The sequence below is a fragment of the Bos indicus x Bos taurus genome, chromosome 5 (assembly GCF_003369695.1).
Source record: "Bos indicus x Bos taurus breed Angus x Brahman F1 hybrid chromosome 5, Bos_hybrid_MaternalHap_v2.0, whole genome shotgun sequence".
Taxonomy (NCBI): Eukaryota; Metazoa; Chordata; class Mammalia; order Artiodactyla; family Bovidae; genus Bos; species Bos indicus x Bos taurus.
In genome coordinates this window covers 110,364,868-110,382,845 of record NC_040080.1, presented here as the reverse complement: position 1 = coordinate 110,382,845, position 17,978 = coordinate 110,364,868, and the positions used below count along the sequence as shown (strand labels likewise).

Sequence of the window (17,978 nt, the reverse complement as noted above, 5' to 3'; positions counted from 1 at the left end):
TTCATGTCTAGAGAAGATCCTTTAGCATTTGTTGAAGAGCTGATTTGGTGGTGCTAAATTCTCTCAGCTTTTGTTTGTCTGTAAAGCTTTTGGTTTCTCCTTCATATTTGATTGAGATCCTTGCTGGGTATAGTAATCTGGGTTGTAGGTTTTTCTCTTTCATCACTTTAAGTATGTCCTGCCATTCCCTTCTGGCCTGAATAGTTTCCACTGAAAGATCAGCTGTTATCCTTATGGGAATCCCCTTGTGTGTTATTTGTTGCTTTTCCCTTGCTGCTTTTAATATTTGCTGTTTGTGTTTGATTTTCATTAATTTGATTAATATGTGTCTTGGGGTGTTTTGCCTTGGGTTTATCCTGTTTGGGACTCTCTGTGTTTCTTGGATTTGTGTGGCTATTTCCTTCCTCATTTTAGGGAAGTTTTCAAATATTATCTCCTCAAGTATTTTCTCATGGCCTTTCTTTTTGTCTTCTTCTTCTGGGACTCCTATGATTTGAATGTTGGGGCATTTAACATTGTCCCAGAGATCTCTGAGGTTGTCCTCATTTCTTTTAATTCTTTTTCCTCTCTGCTTCTTTTATTTCCACCATCCTATTTTCCACCTCACTTAGCCTATCTTCTGCCTCGGTTATTCTACTGTTGGTTCTCTCCAGAGTGCTTTTGATCTCAGTTATTGCATTATTCATTATTGATTAACTCTTTTTTTAATTTCTTCTAGGTCCTTGTTAAACATTTCTTGCATCTTCTCAATCCTTGTCTCCAGTCTATTTATCTGTAACTCCATTTTGTTTTCAAGATATTGGGTCATTCTTCCTATCATTATTCTGAATTCTTTTTCAGGTAGACTCCCTATCTCCTCCTCTTGTTTGGTTTGGGTGGGCACTTATCATGTTCCTTTACCTGCTGAATATTTCTCTGCCTTTTCATTTTGTTTAGATTGCTGTGTTTGGGATGGCCTTTCTGTAGGCTGAAAATTTGTGGTTCCTCTTTATTGCCAAGGTTTTTCCCTGTGGGTGGGGTTGGACTAGTGTCTTGTCAAGGTTTCCTGGTTAGGGAAGCTTGCATCGGTGTTCTGGTGGTTGGAGTTGGATCTCTTCTCTCTGGAGTGCAATGAAGTGTCTAGTAGAGAGTTTTGAGGTGTCTGTGGGTTTGGCATGACTTTGGGCAGCCTATACTTTAATGCTCAGGGCTGTATTGCTGTGTTGCTAGAGATTAGTGTGGTATGTCTTGCTCTGGAACTTGTTGGTTCTTGGGTGGAGCTTGGTTTCAGTGTAGGTATGGAGGCTTTTGGATGAGCTCTTGTCAGTTAATGTTCCTTGGAATCAGGAGTTTTCTGGTGTTCTCAGGTTTTGGACTTAAGCCTCCTGCCTCTGGCTTTCAGTCTTATTTTTACAGTAGCCTCAAGACTTCTCCATCCATACAGCACAGATGATAAAATATCTAGGTTAATGGTGAAAAGATTCTCCACAGTGAGGGACACCCAGAGAGGTTTACAGAATTACATGGAGAAGAGAAAAGGGAGGAGGGAGATAGAGGTGACCAGGAGGAGAAGAGGGGGAATCAAAAGGGGAGAGAGCAATCTAGCCAGTAATCAATTCCCTATGTGCTCTCCACAGTCTGGAACACCCAGAGAGGTTCATGGAGTTACATAGAGAAGAGAAGAGTGAGGAGGGAGATAGAGGTGACCAGGAGGAGAATCAGATCAGATCAGATCAGTCACTCAGTCATGTCCGACTCTTTGCGACCCCATGAATCGCAGCACGCCAGGCCTCACTGTCCATCACCAACTCCCGGAGTTCACCCGTGACCCCATGAATCGCAGCACGCCAGGCCTCTCTGTCCATCACCAACTCCCGGAGTTCACCCAGAGTCATGTGCATCGAGTCAGTGATGCCATCCAGCCATCTCATCCTCTGTCATCCCCTTCTCCTCCTGCCCCTAATCCCTCCCAGCATCAGAGTCTTTTCCAATGAGTCAACTCTTCGCATGAGGTGGCCAAAGTACTGGAGTTTCAGCTTTAGCATCATTCCCTCCAAAGAAATCCCAGGGCTGATCTCCTTCAGAATGGACTGGTTGGAGGAGAATAGGGGGAGTCAAAAGGGAAGAGACCAATCTAACCAGTAATCAGTTCCCTAAGTGTTCTCCACGGCCCAGAATACTCAGAGAGATTCACAGATTTAAGTAGAGAAGATAAGGGAGAGGGAGGAGATAGAGGTGACTTGGGAGAAAGTCAAAAGGGGAGAGAGCAATCAAGCCAGTAATCACACCCCTAAGTGAAAATGGATACTGAAGATTAGATTCTTAAAGGTACAAAATTGATACCAAATACCACAAAGCAAAGATTTAAAATCTAGAGGTTAGACCCTCAAAAATATAATACTAAAAATACAAAACAAAGTCAATCACAAAAATTATAAATATATATATATGAAATTTGCTTTAAAAATAAGGCCTTTTTTTGAAAGGTAATAACAGGTTATAAAAATGAAAATTAAATGAGTAATAAAGAACTTAAAAATAAAAAAAAATTTACAAATAAAAAATGACATTGAAACATGTAAAATATCATGTAAGAAACGAGTTGCCAGTCCAGGTTCGATGCACGATACTGGATGCTTGGGGCTGGTGCACTGGGACAACCCAGAGGGATGGTATGGGGAGGGAGGAGGGAGGAGGGTTCAGGATGGGGAACACATGTATACCTGTGGCGGATTCATTTTGATATTTGGCAAAACTAATACAATTATGTAAAGTTTAAAAATAAAATAAAATAAAAAAAAATGATAATAGTAAATATATGTCTAGGAATTTCTCTGGAGCTGTTGTGGGCAGTGTGGGGTCAGTTCAGTTTCAGATAGTTCCTTTTTCCAGATTATACTTCTTCTCTAGGTTTATAAACCCTTTTTAATGCTTAGTCAATGTTAACTACAGGGCTTTAATCTGTTGCACCTGTGACTTCCAGAGCAGTTCCCTCTTCTTTGTTTATTTTGGCTTCCTCTGTTTACAAGTCTCTTCAGTGTCTAATTTCCGCCCTGACACAAGCAGGTGAAGGTGGTCACTTATTTAAGCTCACTTGTTCAGTTGTGTTGTGGGGAGGGAGGAACACTGCAAACAAATTTCACTTGCATGTATGGGGAGTGCTTGCAGTGTATGGACCATACTGGGTTTGCCCCAGCTCATGGAGCGTGTGCTCTCCGGGTCTATGTTGCTCAGGCTCCAGGTTGCTCTGCGGGGGTGCTGTCCAAAGCAGACCCAGCATTTCATGCACTTCCCAGGTCTAAGCCACTCAGGTTCAGGTTCTCGGGTACCCCACAAGGGCACAGACTTGGTTGGGTGTGCGTTTTGTGCCTTTCCCAGGTTTGAGCAGCTCAGGCGGCCAACTGCTTTGCGAGCACACTGTCCGAGGTGGTCTGTGCATCTTAATCACCTCCCTAGTCCTGGCTGCTCGGTTCCCCAGGTGCACTGCGAGAGCACTGTCTCAGCTGTGCCGTGTCTCCTCTGGGGAGCTGATGTCAGGCTTCGACCCTCCTGGCAGATGTCAACCGTCCAGGATCCCAGGAAGACTTGGTTAGCAATTGGGAGCCTGCTCACAGTTTGGTGGAGGATGCCATTTCTGAGGCTGAGATTGCCCCTTGCCTTCCGGCTCTGGCTGTTGCACGCCTGCCTCTCCACCTCTGGCAGAAGGCGTGGAGAGGAGAGGCCTGCACGCAGCCAGCTAACTCTCCTTTGGTATTCGCTCAATCCTTTGTTCTGTGAGCCGGCCAGGCTGCGTGTTAGTTTAGAGCCTTTGGCGGGAAAGTTCTCTTTCTCTGTCTGTCTCTGGCTATCCCACAGTTTGGGTTGCTATCTTACATTAGCTCCCTCAGGTTGTCCTCAGGGCATTGAGGCCCAGTCCTTACCCTAAGCACCAATGATGCAACCCGCGCCTCCCTGTCCAGTCCGCGCTCATGGGTGGCAGATGCGAGCGTCTGGGCTACTTCTCTGCCGGGAGTTGCGGTTAGGCACATATTCTCTGGATTTTGTGTTTTTTCCACACCACCTCTCCCCCTATTTATGTTGCCCTCTGAGATTCCATAACTCCTCACAGACCCAGGGTGAGAGGGTTTACCTGCTATTTGGAAACTTGTCCTCCTTCACGACTCCCTCCTCAGGATGGGTCTCTGTCCTTCTCTTTTGTCTCTCTTTTTGTCTTTTATATTTTGTCCTACCTCATTTTGAAGGGAACAGGCTGCCTTTCTGGGTGCCTGGTGTCCTCTGCCAGCGTTCAGAAGTTGTTTTGTGGAAGTTGCTTAGCATTCAAATGATCTTTTGATGAATTTGTGGGGGAGAAAGTGGTCTCCCCATCCTATTCCTCTGCCATTTTGGGACTGCCCCTCTTTTGTATATTCTGTTGGCTATTACTGTTGTTGATGTTAAGTTATATTATTAATACCAGTTTCCTTATCTAATGGATGTTACATAAAGTGGTGTGTTGAGGTTGTTTAGGGCAGTGGGCAACAGTGGGAGCTCTGGCTTCAGACACACTTGTTTCAGATCCCAGCCCTGTAGGTATTAGCTGAATGCTTTTTCTGCAAGTTCCTCTAAAGACCCAATTAAGCATTGTGAAATGTGGCATGTTTGTGTATTTGTGCACATGTGTGTATACTCAATAAATATGGGTGACTATTTTATGGCGGGCTTCTCTTGTGGCTCATCTGGTAAAGAATCCGCCTGTAATTTTGGAGACCTGGGTTTGATCCCTGGGTTGGGAAGATCCCCTGGAGAAGGGAGAGGCTACCCACTCCAGTATTCTGGCCTGGAGAATTCCATGGACTGTATAGTCCATGGGGTTGCAAAGAGTTGGACACGCCTGAGTGACTTTCACTTTCTTTCACTTTTATTTTATGGAAGCCTAATTTACTCTTACCTTTGTAAATTTCCTTTAGTAGCAGAAATCCCTAGTACTCATGGAAGGTAAATACAGAATCTGGTGGCTATTCATGTCCTCGCAGGCACACGTGGAATCTGGCCTCACTGGCCTTCCCTCTTCTGATGATGAATAGAAGCAGTGCACAGAGGGAGAGCCACCTAAAGCAAACAGGTCACCCATTCTTTCTCGATGAACATATTCACACAAAGTGATTTCTGAGCTCAATTCATATCAGCCAGGAGCAAAGAAGAGAGAGGTTTTGTGGTCTGTTTCCCAGGAGATTCACATTTGTCTAAATGGTCCCCACCTGAAATAGGTTGAAGAGACAAGTAACTTGGGACTGTACCAATCTCTTTATTAAAGAAAGGACACAGAAGGAGTGTGGAAGAACAAAACCTTGCATGGGAAAATAAAGGCAGGTAGAAATCAGACCATAGAGCAGACAAGCAAGGAAGGCATTTTAGTAAAAAGGACAAAGGAAATAAAACCTTTGTTTTATAGTAAACTAATTGAGCCCTACAACATTACTTGATTTATTTGACTTGATTATGACTCAGGGATGCATGGCTGATTAGATAAAACTACGTCCTAATTTTGTTTCATATGCTTGTGGTTGATGCTATTATTTTAGAAAATATCTATTTGCTGTCCTCTTTGACTTTTATTTCAATAATGATTAATTTATTGGTCAAATTTTATTATAAAAACTTAAAGTCATTTTCTTCCACCTTCTCTTGTTTTATTGAAATAAATAAAGTTTGAATTGATGAAGAGTCTTCTGCCTGTTTAGAAATAATTTTGTAACATAGAACTTTCTATTATAAAGTTGCTTATGGTACTATGATTTGGATTGACTTCCATGTGACTTGGGGGGCTTATTTTAGGATGATAAGCCTGGTATCACTTGTTTTTGTGGGGCTTCTTATAGTCCCAGCAGTTTTTCAAGTACAAATGAACTTTAGTTTGGAAATCACTGTGGGTTAAATAAATGTAAAGTAATATAGCAGAAAGAGACATACAAAACCGGGATAAAATGCTGACCCTCTTTCTTATTAGCTAAAGTACCTCAGGGTAAATCTTAACCACGTGGAGTCTCAACTTTGTTTGTTTTTTTTTTTTTTTAAAAACAAATGTACTATCTACTTCATAGATGGTTGAGTATATGCAGCACACCAGTCATATGGTAGGTGCTCAGCAAATGTTTATTTTATGACTAACCCCACTTCCCAAACCTGCTTAAAGCAGACAACTCATAGTGATTTACAGCTCTCTTCTTCCTTCTTCCAGTTTTGATTATGTTATGTTATGTTTGATTATGTTATGTGTTATGAAAAACTCATCAGTCATCAGCATAACCATTTAAAACCACTACTTTGGCTGGTTGTATAAGAATTGTATTTATCACATTTAATGTAGTATAATCTACAAAAATACTGAATCACTATGCTGTACACCAGAAGCTAATATAATATTACAAATCAAAGGCTAACAGAGTTTTGCTAGGAGAACACACTGGCCATAGCAAACACCCTCTTCCAACAACACAAGAGGTGACTCTACACATGGACATCACCAGATGGCCATTAAATCAGCTATACTTCAATTAACAACTGAAGTGAATGATACTTTAGGAAATAAAAGAAATGAGAATTAAAAAAAAAAAATTTGGTGCAGTTCAGTGAGGCATCCCTTATCTAAACAATTCAACATCCAGTGTTTACAAACTACCTAATGTGTGGGAAATTTGTTAAGATATAGGGAAGACAGTACTAGAACACACACATGTAAGAAAACAATAGAATCTACCTTATGGAATTGTCATTAGGATTAGATGAGTCAATGATACATGTAAAGTGAGTGAAACAATGGCTGGGCCATGGTTAACACTCAAAAATACTAGTTTTTGTTATTGTTTTCTCTATAAGACATTTAATGAATTACTTGCAGTTCGTTGGATGAACCCTCCAATAAAGGTTTGTATAGATTGCTGCATATAGGGAGTGTGGTACATAAAAGAATGCACTAAAAAGATTGCACTAAACTGGATCTTCAGTGGTGAGAAAAAAATCTTTTAGTTTTCTAGGCAGAAGATGCTGTGCTCAGGGAAAGTGACTGAAAGTTTGGGAAGGTTAAGGGGAGAAATTATGGGCTTCAGGGCATTGTTGTCTAAAGAAAGCAAACCGAATGAGATGATGCATCATTCATATAGATAGTTTCACACCTTCACCTTTACGCAACTACTGAGGGTCTGCTCTGTGCTAGACATTGGAACACAACCATTAGCAGGATATTCATGGTCTTTTGGAGTGAAACTTAAAGTCAAGTGGACAACATACACATTAAATAAAGACTCACTTTACTGTGTTAGATGAACTGTGAGTGAGGAAGCAGAGAACTAGGGGAACATAGGTGATTATTTATATTTGAGAGCGGAGGCAAGAAGTCAGGATTCCTGACTTCTGTGTTAATATTTGAAGCAAATATTGAAGAAAGGTAGCCTTCCTTCCTCTTTAATTGTCTTTTCAGAATACCTCATGTTACCCAGAAATTTAGGCTCCTGTCTCTGTTTTATTGTACTAAGCGATAGCAAAAAGTTTAAAATATTGCATCCAGTCATTTGCCTGGCCTTTATTTCTGTGATATGAAAGATACTGTGTGGTAAAATGGGGGAGAAAGCCTGGATTTGACTCTTCCACAGGTTAGACAGAACATGCTTACAGCTGTTGTAACCAATGTAGATGATTTTGAATATGGCAAGATTGCTGATTTTTTTAAAAACTGAAATTGGTAGTTGATATTAAATAGCATTTGCTTCTTCACTCGAAAGGATGGCAGAGCACAAAGGAAAGTGTTACATTCCTGAAAGCTGTCCCTGTATTTGGAAAGATTGGGAGTACCTCTCAGGAGAAGTGATTGCTACACCATGCTATACCTGGTAATGAGATCCGTTTATTTCACAACTTCTCTAAGAAATTGTGCTAGTTTCACTCATGTTGTATTTACTTAATGTGACGAATTTCATAAGAAAGCAAACCAAATCTGAGTAAATACGATTTTAAAGGCCTTCAGGAATTAATGGGAAGCTACTACCTACAGGGGGATCATTATTTTTATGCCTATTTGTTTGACCAAGAAGCAAAAAATGAACTATGATAATTTGAAAATATAATAGGAAAAACATATCTCAAATTTATAAATAATAAATGTTCCAAAGAGAAGGTCATATTTGATGGAAAATTTTGTTTGAAAATAATCCAAAAGAATACCATAAGATAAAATTAAAATACAGTATCCTTGAAATGTGGATAAAAATTCAAGCTTGTGAATAAGTCCTGTCTGTGACTGAACAATAACAACAAAAGGTATTGAAATGGACTCAAGGAAAAGAGATAACATTGTAGTCTTTTGGCGACCGGCAGGTATATCTTTAGTTTTTCATTCCATCACCTGTTTTCAAGTGACCCAGGCACAATTTCTAGGCTTGTTTGTGATGTCTTAAGACAGAGTGGTAAATATATGCCTTATCTATCCCTGTAATAAAATGTTATCAGAAAGAATTGGCCATATTTATAAGCGCTATTGACACAGTGAATACCCTTGAATACAAACCTTCCAATACTTATGCTCCCTGAGAAATACTAATTAGAGCCGCATTTCCTAGAAAGGTAACAATGTTGATGTTGTTTTCTAATAGTGTTTGTCGACGAGGAATGTTCAATTGCACATATTATCCATGCCCAGCAGTATGCACAATATATGGGGACCGGCATTATCATTCTTTTGATGGACTGGAATATGATTATATCAGTGATTGCCAGGTATTTTTGATAAAGGTATGTCACAGTTGTTACTGCTGTTTGGTCGCTAAGTCATGTCCTACTGTTTGCCACCCCATAGACCATAGCCTTCCAGGCTCCTCTATCCATGGGATTTCCCATGCAAGAATACTGGAGTAGGTTGCCATTTCCTTCTCCGGGGTATCTTCCTGACCCGGGGATCAAGCCAAGGTTTCCTGCATTGCAGGCGGTTGCTTTTACTGCTGAGCCACCTGGGAAGCCAATGTCACAATTGCTTGCTTTAGTTACAGTTATGTAGAGCGTGTAAAAAAACAAGTATGGTAGACCCATGACATAGCACATCTACATATCATTAGTAAAACTTCTAAAAGCTACAGCAATTTTAAATTAATTTCCTTAACTAATTGTTAAGTTTTATTATTTGTAAGTGATGAGCTAATTTCATAACCTTTCTGTGCCTCTGACTTCTCATTTGTAAAATGAGGATAATAATTGTCCCTATCTCCCAGGGGTAGTTCTCAGGGTTGAATGAAATAAATATATGTAAAGCTTGCATATAGTACTTACTATTTAGTAACTTCTCAGTAAATATCAACCATTTTTATTTTTCTTGGTTTAATTTGGTGAATGTAAATATAGCACATTAAATCATGTATTGGACCATGTATTTGTTTATAGTTGTAGCAATTAAAATGACATTATTCTCATTTCTAGACATGCTATTTTGTTGATATGCTTTGGTTAAACCCTGGGCTTTGTATATCTGATAGAATCCTTAAAAGTTTTAGGAAGAAGTTGCCCAAGAATAAGCAAAATAACATCTTTTCATCCAGCAAGGTAACCTGTGATTTTCTTGAATGTGTGTTTTCTTCTGGGTAAGGCTTTTATGTTTTTAGCATATGTCAGGAAAGTAGGCACATTCCCATTTTGTATTAGTTATTTTAAATAAAAAACAAACAGTAAATCATAGCCTTCCAGACTTCAGCAAATCTCCTGCTATGTTTCAAGGGAAACCACTGAGTTTCCCTTTCAGTACTATTTTTAGCCTCCTTTATGAACAGTTTTAAGTTTCTTAAAGAATAAATCCCTTGGAATGAATTTGGTAGTTAGAAAATTATAGAAGATGACAAGTTGCCTGTAGGGTGTGTGTGCGTGCGTGTGTGGTTTTATCTTGGAGCACAGGAAAGGCACAGAGAATACATATCCATTCTATGAGTATTTGTCCTCTTCAAACAAGTATTTTGCAAATAATTTTACATGAAGATTTTCTTACGTCTTGAAGTTTAGGTTGTCAATTGAGAAGCCTGGAAAAGTAAAAAGCAATTTAGAGATTTGAATGCGTAAACTGATACTTTTTTTTTCCCCCTCATAATGTTTCAGACTGATTTTATACCAAATCCTTGCTTCCCTTGATATTTAGGTGTTCTGATGTTCCTTAAGAACCCTCTTCTTTTGCATTTCTGGCTGTTACGCTCTTGTAGTCCTTCACTATCTCTTCTGGTTCCTTCTTTGTCTCTTTGTTGCCTTTTCTTTTTGCATAAGTCCTAGACCATAGATGACGGAGTTGGCCCCTTCAGGGCAAGGACCAAACCCTAGTCACCATTGTTTTAGTAGCTCTGGGCACCATGCTGGGAACACTTGTCCACTGAATGTTTACTAAACTGGATGTCTGTGCTTGGGTCTCTCTCCTTTTCTCCTAATGCTTAAGTTCATCCACCTCTTTAATCTTAACCTCACCTACAAGCTGATGAGTTCCAAATTGACATGGACAGCTTTGACCTTCAACTTCTAGGCTGTCTTCTGACTCAAGTTCATCCCTATCATAATACATATTTTTCGTTCTGTTAACCTTTCTAAGACTCACATTGCTATCATGTCATTGCTTTTTAAGAACTGCTGCTGACTCCCATTTACTGGCTTCCATAAAATTGAACTTCTCAGGAAAATCCTTCAAGGGTTTTTCTCAGGGTATTTTTCTGTACCTGATTGGCTCTACTCCCTCAAAGTGACTTTTCTAGTTCATATTTATCTGTTCTGTTCTTACTCATCCTACAATATTTGATAGTCCTCATGTCAAAAGTAAGCAATCCATTACATTCTGATTATTTTATATGCTCAGTTAGGTCATGTATCATTTTATGTCAGGGTTCAGTGTTACACTTCTTTTGGGTTCCTCACTAGGGCTAGCACAATTATGGTTGTATTATAAGAGCTAAAAAAATTACTTGCTCTGTTTTTAACCATTTTTTAAGAGGGTAGAATTCAAAAAGTTACACTTAATTAGTAATCTTATATTTGTTATACATGCATACACATGCCTTCAACATGAAGTATATAGAGCAGTGTTCTTAAACTTTATTATGTATGCATATAACTTGGAAATCTTGGTAAAATCTAGGTTCTGATTTTATGTGTTTGGAGCAGTATCTTGGAGTCTGCAATTTTAAATAAACTACTCTGATGTTTCATGTCCATTGTCCACTCTTTGAATAGGAAGAATGTAAATCATTTCCTTCTTTAAAACACCAATTGTAACTATTTTTGAAATTCTCCTCTTCTTCTGAATAGTAAACTTTGTCATATCCAGAAAAAACAAAGTATCATGGACAATACTGTATCAAATATGACCATCAATCATTGACAATACTGTATCAAACACTGAATATATCATTAAGGTTAATTAATGATGCTTTTTGTGGTTTCATTTTAAGTAGCAAAGCAAAAATTCTGCCAAATTTGTTTTCACTTTGTGTATGGAAAAATTATTTAGAAGTATTTACTAAAAGCATTTTAAACCTTGTCCATGTATTACCATCTTTGTAAACATTTTCCAATGTGTGGTCTTTGCCCATATATTATCATTTCATTCTTTAGTACGCAATTTTCAGGGCCTATTAAATGTAAACTGTGTTAGCAAAGACGTTCCTTCTCTATATATTAGGGTAGATTTCTCCAAGAAAATTCTGAAGTTTTGAAAACAGGGATCATACTCTATATTTCTTTTTTCCTTCCCCTCCATCATTTTGCAAAATGCTGGGCATTTAGCAAACCCTTAATAACTACTTATTTGATCTGCCTGGCTCTTCCTTAACTCATCTGTCTTTGCAGTAGAGAAATCATAGTATTTTCCATTGTATTTTCAAATAATGATTTTTCTTAATTGAAGTATAATTAATTCACAATATTATGTTAGTTTCAAGTACACAGAAAAGTGACTGTGCAGAAAGTAGAATATTTGTCTCAATTCTGATTCCTGACAAAATGAAATTATCTTCTTATGTCTGATGCTGAATGATGATAACAGTCATTTTTATTGGTACTGAATATAAGAGTGCCATTTTATTTGGCAGGCGAGAGCCATTAAAGTTTGGTTTTCAGGTTTGTAAACCCCATTTCCTCTCATCACTTTAATTTGCTGCTATATTCTTCTGTAAAAATACATACATCATATTCAGTCCCAAGTTTTAATGAGATATGCCTCCCTGTAAGTGAGAAGACATGTCGCAGGAAGTATCAGTCCAACATTTGGATAAAATGTTAAATATCTGGGTTAAGATCTATCATTAGGGTTCATGTAGCAAAAATTAGGTATAAAGAGTATGAAAAATCTAAAGTTGTAAGTTTTAGAATTGTATATATTTTTTTTCCTCTGCCAAGCAGAATTATGCTTTTTTATTTAATAATGTTCTTTAAAAAAATAAAATGTGCTTACAAAAAATAATCTTTGAAAATTAAGAAAAGAAAACTTATGTTAGTAATTAATTAGAATTATACTAGTGAATTATTGATTGTATTATAATGAGCATATTTATTGAAATTAATAAACCAGAACCAGGACCCCAGAATGGATGGGTTAGTTTGACCAACATATTTTTGACAAGCCAAGAAATAGTTTAGTTGACTATGGAGTAGATAATTATTTCATACCAAAGACAAATTAGTGATTAACAAATGCAGCCTAGTAGTCATGGCTTTGAAATGTTATCATGTCAGATAGTAAATTTTTCAATGCTTGAGATTTTCTACTGCAATAGTTTTATAATTTTTTTTTTCCTTATTCCATCTGCTTCTCTTTTTCATGGCAAGGTTTTTTTTTGTTTGTTTTTTTGTTTTTTTTTGAGAATCAGCATTTCCTTTGAGAAGGATAGAATGACTGCCAACACCATTCATTGACTTGCTGCTTTTTCAGAGGCAGCATTCACTTCTGTGGATAGCATATTTAATTCCTTCTTCTTTGTCAGGCAGCTCTCTTTCCTCCCTGTCTTGATTACAAATTCTAGGCTTTATCTTTGTCATTTGTAAAGCATTTTTATTTGGTAAAACTTATCATTTACTTTTTTGGGCCCTATGAAGGATATAGTAATCTAATTCATAAAAATTTCACTTTTATTTGCCAATTGGACTTTTAAAAATTAATACTTACTCAACTTTATCTTAAAGTATAATGTTACTTGACTCTGACATTCAAAGGAATAGTAAACCTGTTTTTTAATCTCTGGATTGTGGAGTCTTAGGAAACAGTTCCAAGCAAATACTTACCCTATCTTTGTTTATGTTTATCAAACTTTAAAAATTCAGGTTCTCTGCTATTTTATTCATTTTGAGGCTGTTTATGTTATACTGTACTATACTGTAAATAGCGCTTGGAATATAGCCCATTATTTTTTACGTATAGTGAAGCAGACCTATGACAAAGTCATAATTGTATTTCCTGAGGTAAGACTTTTTTAAGAGTAAAGAGAGTTGAGAAAGCAAACAGCAACTTGACCTGTGCTATAAGCTCAGAGAAAGAGAACATTGGGTGTTTTTAGCAAAAGTGAGAAATTTAATATTCCAACTCCCAGATTTCAGAGTCAAACTTTGCTTCCATTGTCTATGACAAGCCACAGCCCTGCTAGTTTTCTTCCTATAACTTGTTCTAGATTTGATTTTTCAGCATTCTGTTCAGTTGATACCACAAACGTTTGGTGCTCTCCTGGTCTCTGAAAACCCTTCTAATACTGCTCTCAAATGTTTATACCTTGCATCATTTTTCATATCACTATTTTTCTGTGTGATTTCTGTGTGTCAGGTCCTATGCTGAAAAGTGAAGGTAAAGGATGTGCAACATAGATATGAGTCTTGCCTCCTTCAAAATTTAGACTGGTGTGAGAGAGTCTAAATCACCAAATCACAAGATTCATATAAAATTGCAACTGTAAAAGTTAATGATGACATTTGCAAAATCCAGTTCAAACTTTTTAATGCTTATCTTCCTTTTTGGAAGTACTTCTTGCTTTGTATTCTCTGAGGTATTTCTTCCGCCTCTGCTGGTCTTTGTCTCTGACCCCTCCTCAGGCTCTTCTGGTGAGCTCTTTCTTAAAACACTAGGTCTCACAAGTTCCATATTTTCATGTCTATCTTCTCTATAAGATTCTTAGTTGCTTGTAATCTCATAATATCTTGAAGGGTAGACCTGTATGTATTTGTATATGTGTGTATGTATTTATCTATTCATCATCCATCCGTCTGTCTATCTAGGGAAATGAAAACAGAGAGGAAAAGAAGTCAAAGGAAATCATTACACTCTATTTAAGCAAATATAAAGATCTAGATGGAGCTTTCTCTGTCAAATAAGAGTAAAATGAAAATTAATGGCACAGTAATTATAAAACAGTGTGGCACTTCAAAAGAGAGAGAAAAAGAAGTAGCATGTAAACATTATATGAAAACTTCACTGTGAATAAAATTTATCCCCCATAAAATAAAAATATTTTCTGTCTTCCAGAGGTTATGAAAGAGATGATGGAATTAACTAGTAAAATTTTAAATGTATATTCAGGGACTATAAGTAAGTGAAAAAGAAAATGATAAAAGTAAAGAACAAATTAAAGACCAAAACACATTGTACAGTTGAGATGTAAGCATTTCTTTTAAAAAATAAGCGTATGATCTTTTGCTTCCTGTCTTTTCCTTTTGGGTGAAATGTGAGAGAGAATCTAATTGGCTAGAGTTGTCTTTGTGTGTGTGTGTGTGTGTGTGTGTGTATGCGCAATACAGTCCCTTGGCCCATCAAAGAAAGTGCTGCTTTGAGGCCATTCAGCTGTGGAACACGAAGCATGGCTGCCTGAGGCTGCTGTATCAGCAGTGACTTTCCGTGGTATAGTTATCCTTCAAAGGGGCTGGGACTATGACAAGTCTTAAACTGACATGTCAAGTAAAATAATATATTACCTTGAGAGGTACTGATGTTTTATAGTTCAGAATCAGTTGGGAGAATATTCTCTATCAATGTTTTCAGTATCTAAACATAGAAGTTTTGAGGAATCCGTGTGGCACATGGCTCTTGACCTTTTTACTCTAGTTTTGTAATCATTTCTTACTGTGTTGCTTGGCAACTCTGTAGCATTATCTTCAAACCTAATATTAGCTTGAAATATATTAGAAATGGAAATTGGAGAAACATGGCTCATAGGAATCGATATTGTTTCAAGTTACTGTCAGCATAACATGATATTACCAGGCAGACCATACAATATAGACTACTTCTTGGCATTTCTGAGTTAATATATAGACTAAAGCTAATACTGAGGCACTTTAATTAATAGTAATGGAAATGTAATGGCAATAGAAATCCTTGCAGCCAGCTTTTCAGATCCCTTAATCTAATAACTCTTGCTGACAAAGGTTCTTATAGTCAAAGCTTGATTTTTCCAGTAGTCATGTATGGATGTGAGAGTTGGAGCATAAAGAAGGCTGAGTGCCAAAGAATTGATGCTTTCAAACTGTGGTGCTGGAGAAGACTCTTGAGAGTCCCTTGGACTGCAAGGAGATCAAACCAGTCAATCCTAAAGGAAATCAATCCTGAATATTCATTGGAAGGACTGATGCTGAAGCTGAAACTCCAATACTTTGGCCACCGGTTGCAAAGAACTGACTCATTGCAAAAGACCCTGATGCTGGGAAAGACTGAAGGCAGGAGGAGAAGGGGATGACAGTGGATGAGATGATTGGATGGCATCACTGATTCAATGGACATGAGTTTGAGCAAACTCTGGGAGATGGTGAAAGATGGGGAAGCCTGGTGTGCGGAGTCCATAGGGTCACAAAGGGTCAGACATGACTGACTGACTGAATAACAACAACAGAGAGGAAGCAAAACAAAACCCTGATGATATATATGTTTCTTCTTTGAAAATCATTCATAAGGGCAGAAAAGTATGGCATTATTTATTTTTTTTGAGAAATACAATGCCATAATCATCTTAATGACCCTTATTATTCTTCTTTTCAAAATTTAGGCAATACTTTCGAAAAGAATTGTTAAGAAGAAGAAAAAGTTCTCAGTTCCTATGAAGGAAGGAAAACTGGGTCACAAAGAGACACATTAATTACTCTGTCAACAGCATTCATGTAAACCTGTCTTCTAGGCAATGTGCTATAGTAATTCCTAATAAGACAGAATTTGGCCAAACCAAGAAATATGCTGTGCTAATATTCATATTGTTGGTGATATAAAAAACTAAGTATGGAGAATTTATATCAAGACCTATATCATTTCCAGACGCTTGAGAGAATTGTCACTTTCCTTTCTATGATATCCCACCTTTCACAAGTTAGTGGAAGGACTCAGAGCATCGGGGCTTTAACTTTCATAGCGATAAGGACTTCAAAGATGTAATGAAAACCATGGCCTTTCTTCCTAGAAAATTATGCATACTCAAAACAATCTTTTACAATGAACTTCCAGGATCTATAGAACTATTGAAACCAATTCATGAAAATGGGATACAAAATCAGAAACCGTGTTTCCAGAGAGTGAGTTCTTGGTAGATTGGAGAGGGGAGTAGCTGAAGGCAGGTGAGGGTGAGGAGATGAAGAGCAGGTTAGATTTAGAGTGTGAGAGATTACATAACATTCTCTGAAACTAAACATTCCCTATAACCTACAATTGAATTTTCTCCTCAACCATTTCTAAACTCTTCCTAATTTCTCTAGAAGTTGCATTAAGAAAAAACAGGGTTTTGAACTCTGTTCTTATTTAGCTAAGTGACTTTGGACATTCATTTAATCCTTAACCTCTGTTTCTTTATCTATAAAATGGAGATAATACATAATTCAAGAACTGTGATAAGACTTAAATGAGATCATGCATGTAAAGTTCAAAGTAAGCCCTCATATCATATGCATTATTTATTTATTTTTTATTTATTTATTTATTATTATTATTTATTTACTAACACAGTATCAAAGTTTTATATTTATTTTGATTTTATCTTTAGGCAAATAATTATTTAGCCAGAGAACTCCTGAAAATACAACAAAAGATATTGTCTAAATGAAAAACATCTCTTTTAAAATTTCCTTAAGTGACATATCTTATTGGATATTTGATGGGAAGAAACTGGTTGATAAATTTGAACTGTAATGATAAATGAAAAGTATGAAAAGGCAAAAAGATATGACACTGAAAGATGAACTCCCCAGGTCAATAGGTGCCCTGTATGCTACTGGAGAAGAGAGAAGAAATAGCTCCAGAAGGAATGAAATGGTTAAGCCAAAGTGGAAACACCCAGTTGTGGATGTGTCTGATGATGAAAGTAAAGTCCAATGCTGTAAAGAACAATCTTGCGTAGGAACCCGGAATGTTAGGTCCATGAATCAAGATAAATTGGCTGTGGTCAAACAGGAGATGGCAAGAGTGAACATCAACATTTTAGGAATCAGTGAACTAAAATGGACTGGAATGGGCGAATTTAATTCAGATGACCATTATATCTACTACTGTGGGCAAGAATCCCTTAGAAGAAGTGGAGTAGCCCTCATAGTCAATAAAGAGTCCGAAATGCAGAACATGCGTGCAATCTCAAAAATGACAGAATGATCTCGGTTCGTTTCCAAGGCAAACCATTCAATATCATAGTAATCCAAGTCTATGCCCCAACCAGTAATGCTAAAAAAGCTGAAGTTGAAAAGTTCTATGAAGACCTACAAGATCTTCTAGATCTAACACCCAAAAAAGATGTCCTTTTCATTCTAGGAGACTGCAATGCAAAAGTAGGAAGTCAAGAAGTATCTGGAGTAACAAGCAAGTTTGGTCTTGGAGTACAAAATGAAGCTGGGCAAAGGCTAACAGAGTTTTGTCAAAGAACACTCTGGTCATAGCAAACACCAACACACAAGAGCTGATTCCAACAACACAAGAGCTGACTCTACACATGGACATCACCAGATGGTCAACACCGAAATCAGATCGATTATATTCATTGTAGCCAAAGAAGGAGAAGCTCTAT

The 17,978-nt window shown here is 37.5% G+C and overlaps 1 protein-coding gene across 1 annotated transcript in view; it reads left to right on the top strand.

Annotated features, from left to right (window-relative positions):
* OTOGL (otogelin like) overlaps positions 1–17,978 on the top strand; it is a 174,013-nt gene that overhangs the window by 70,976 nt on the left and 85,059 nt on the right. The window contains exons 24-25 of the mRNA XM_027543285.1: positions 7,737–7,844; positions 8,604–8,742. Coding sequence (XP_027399086.1) covers positions 7,737–7,844; positions 8,604–8,742 — 247 coding nt within the window. The remainder of the gene's footprint in view (positions 1–7,736; positions 7,845–8,603; positions 8,743–17,978) is intronic.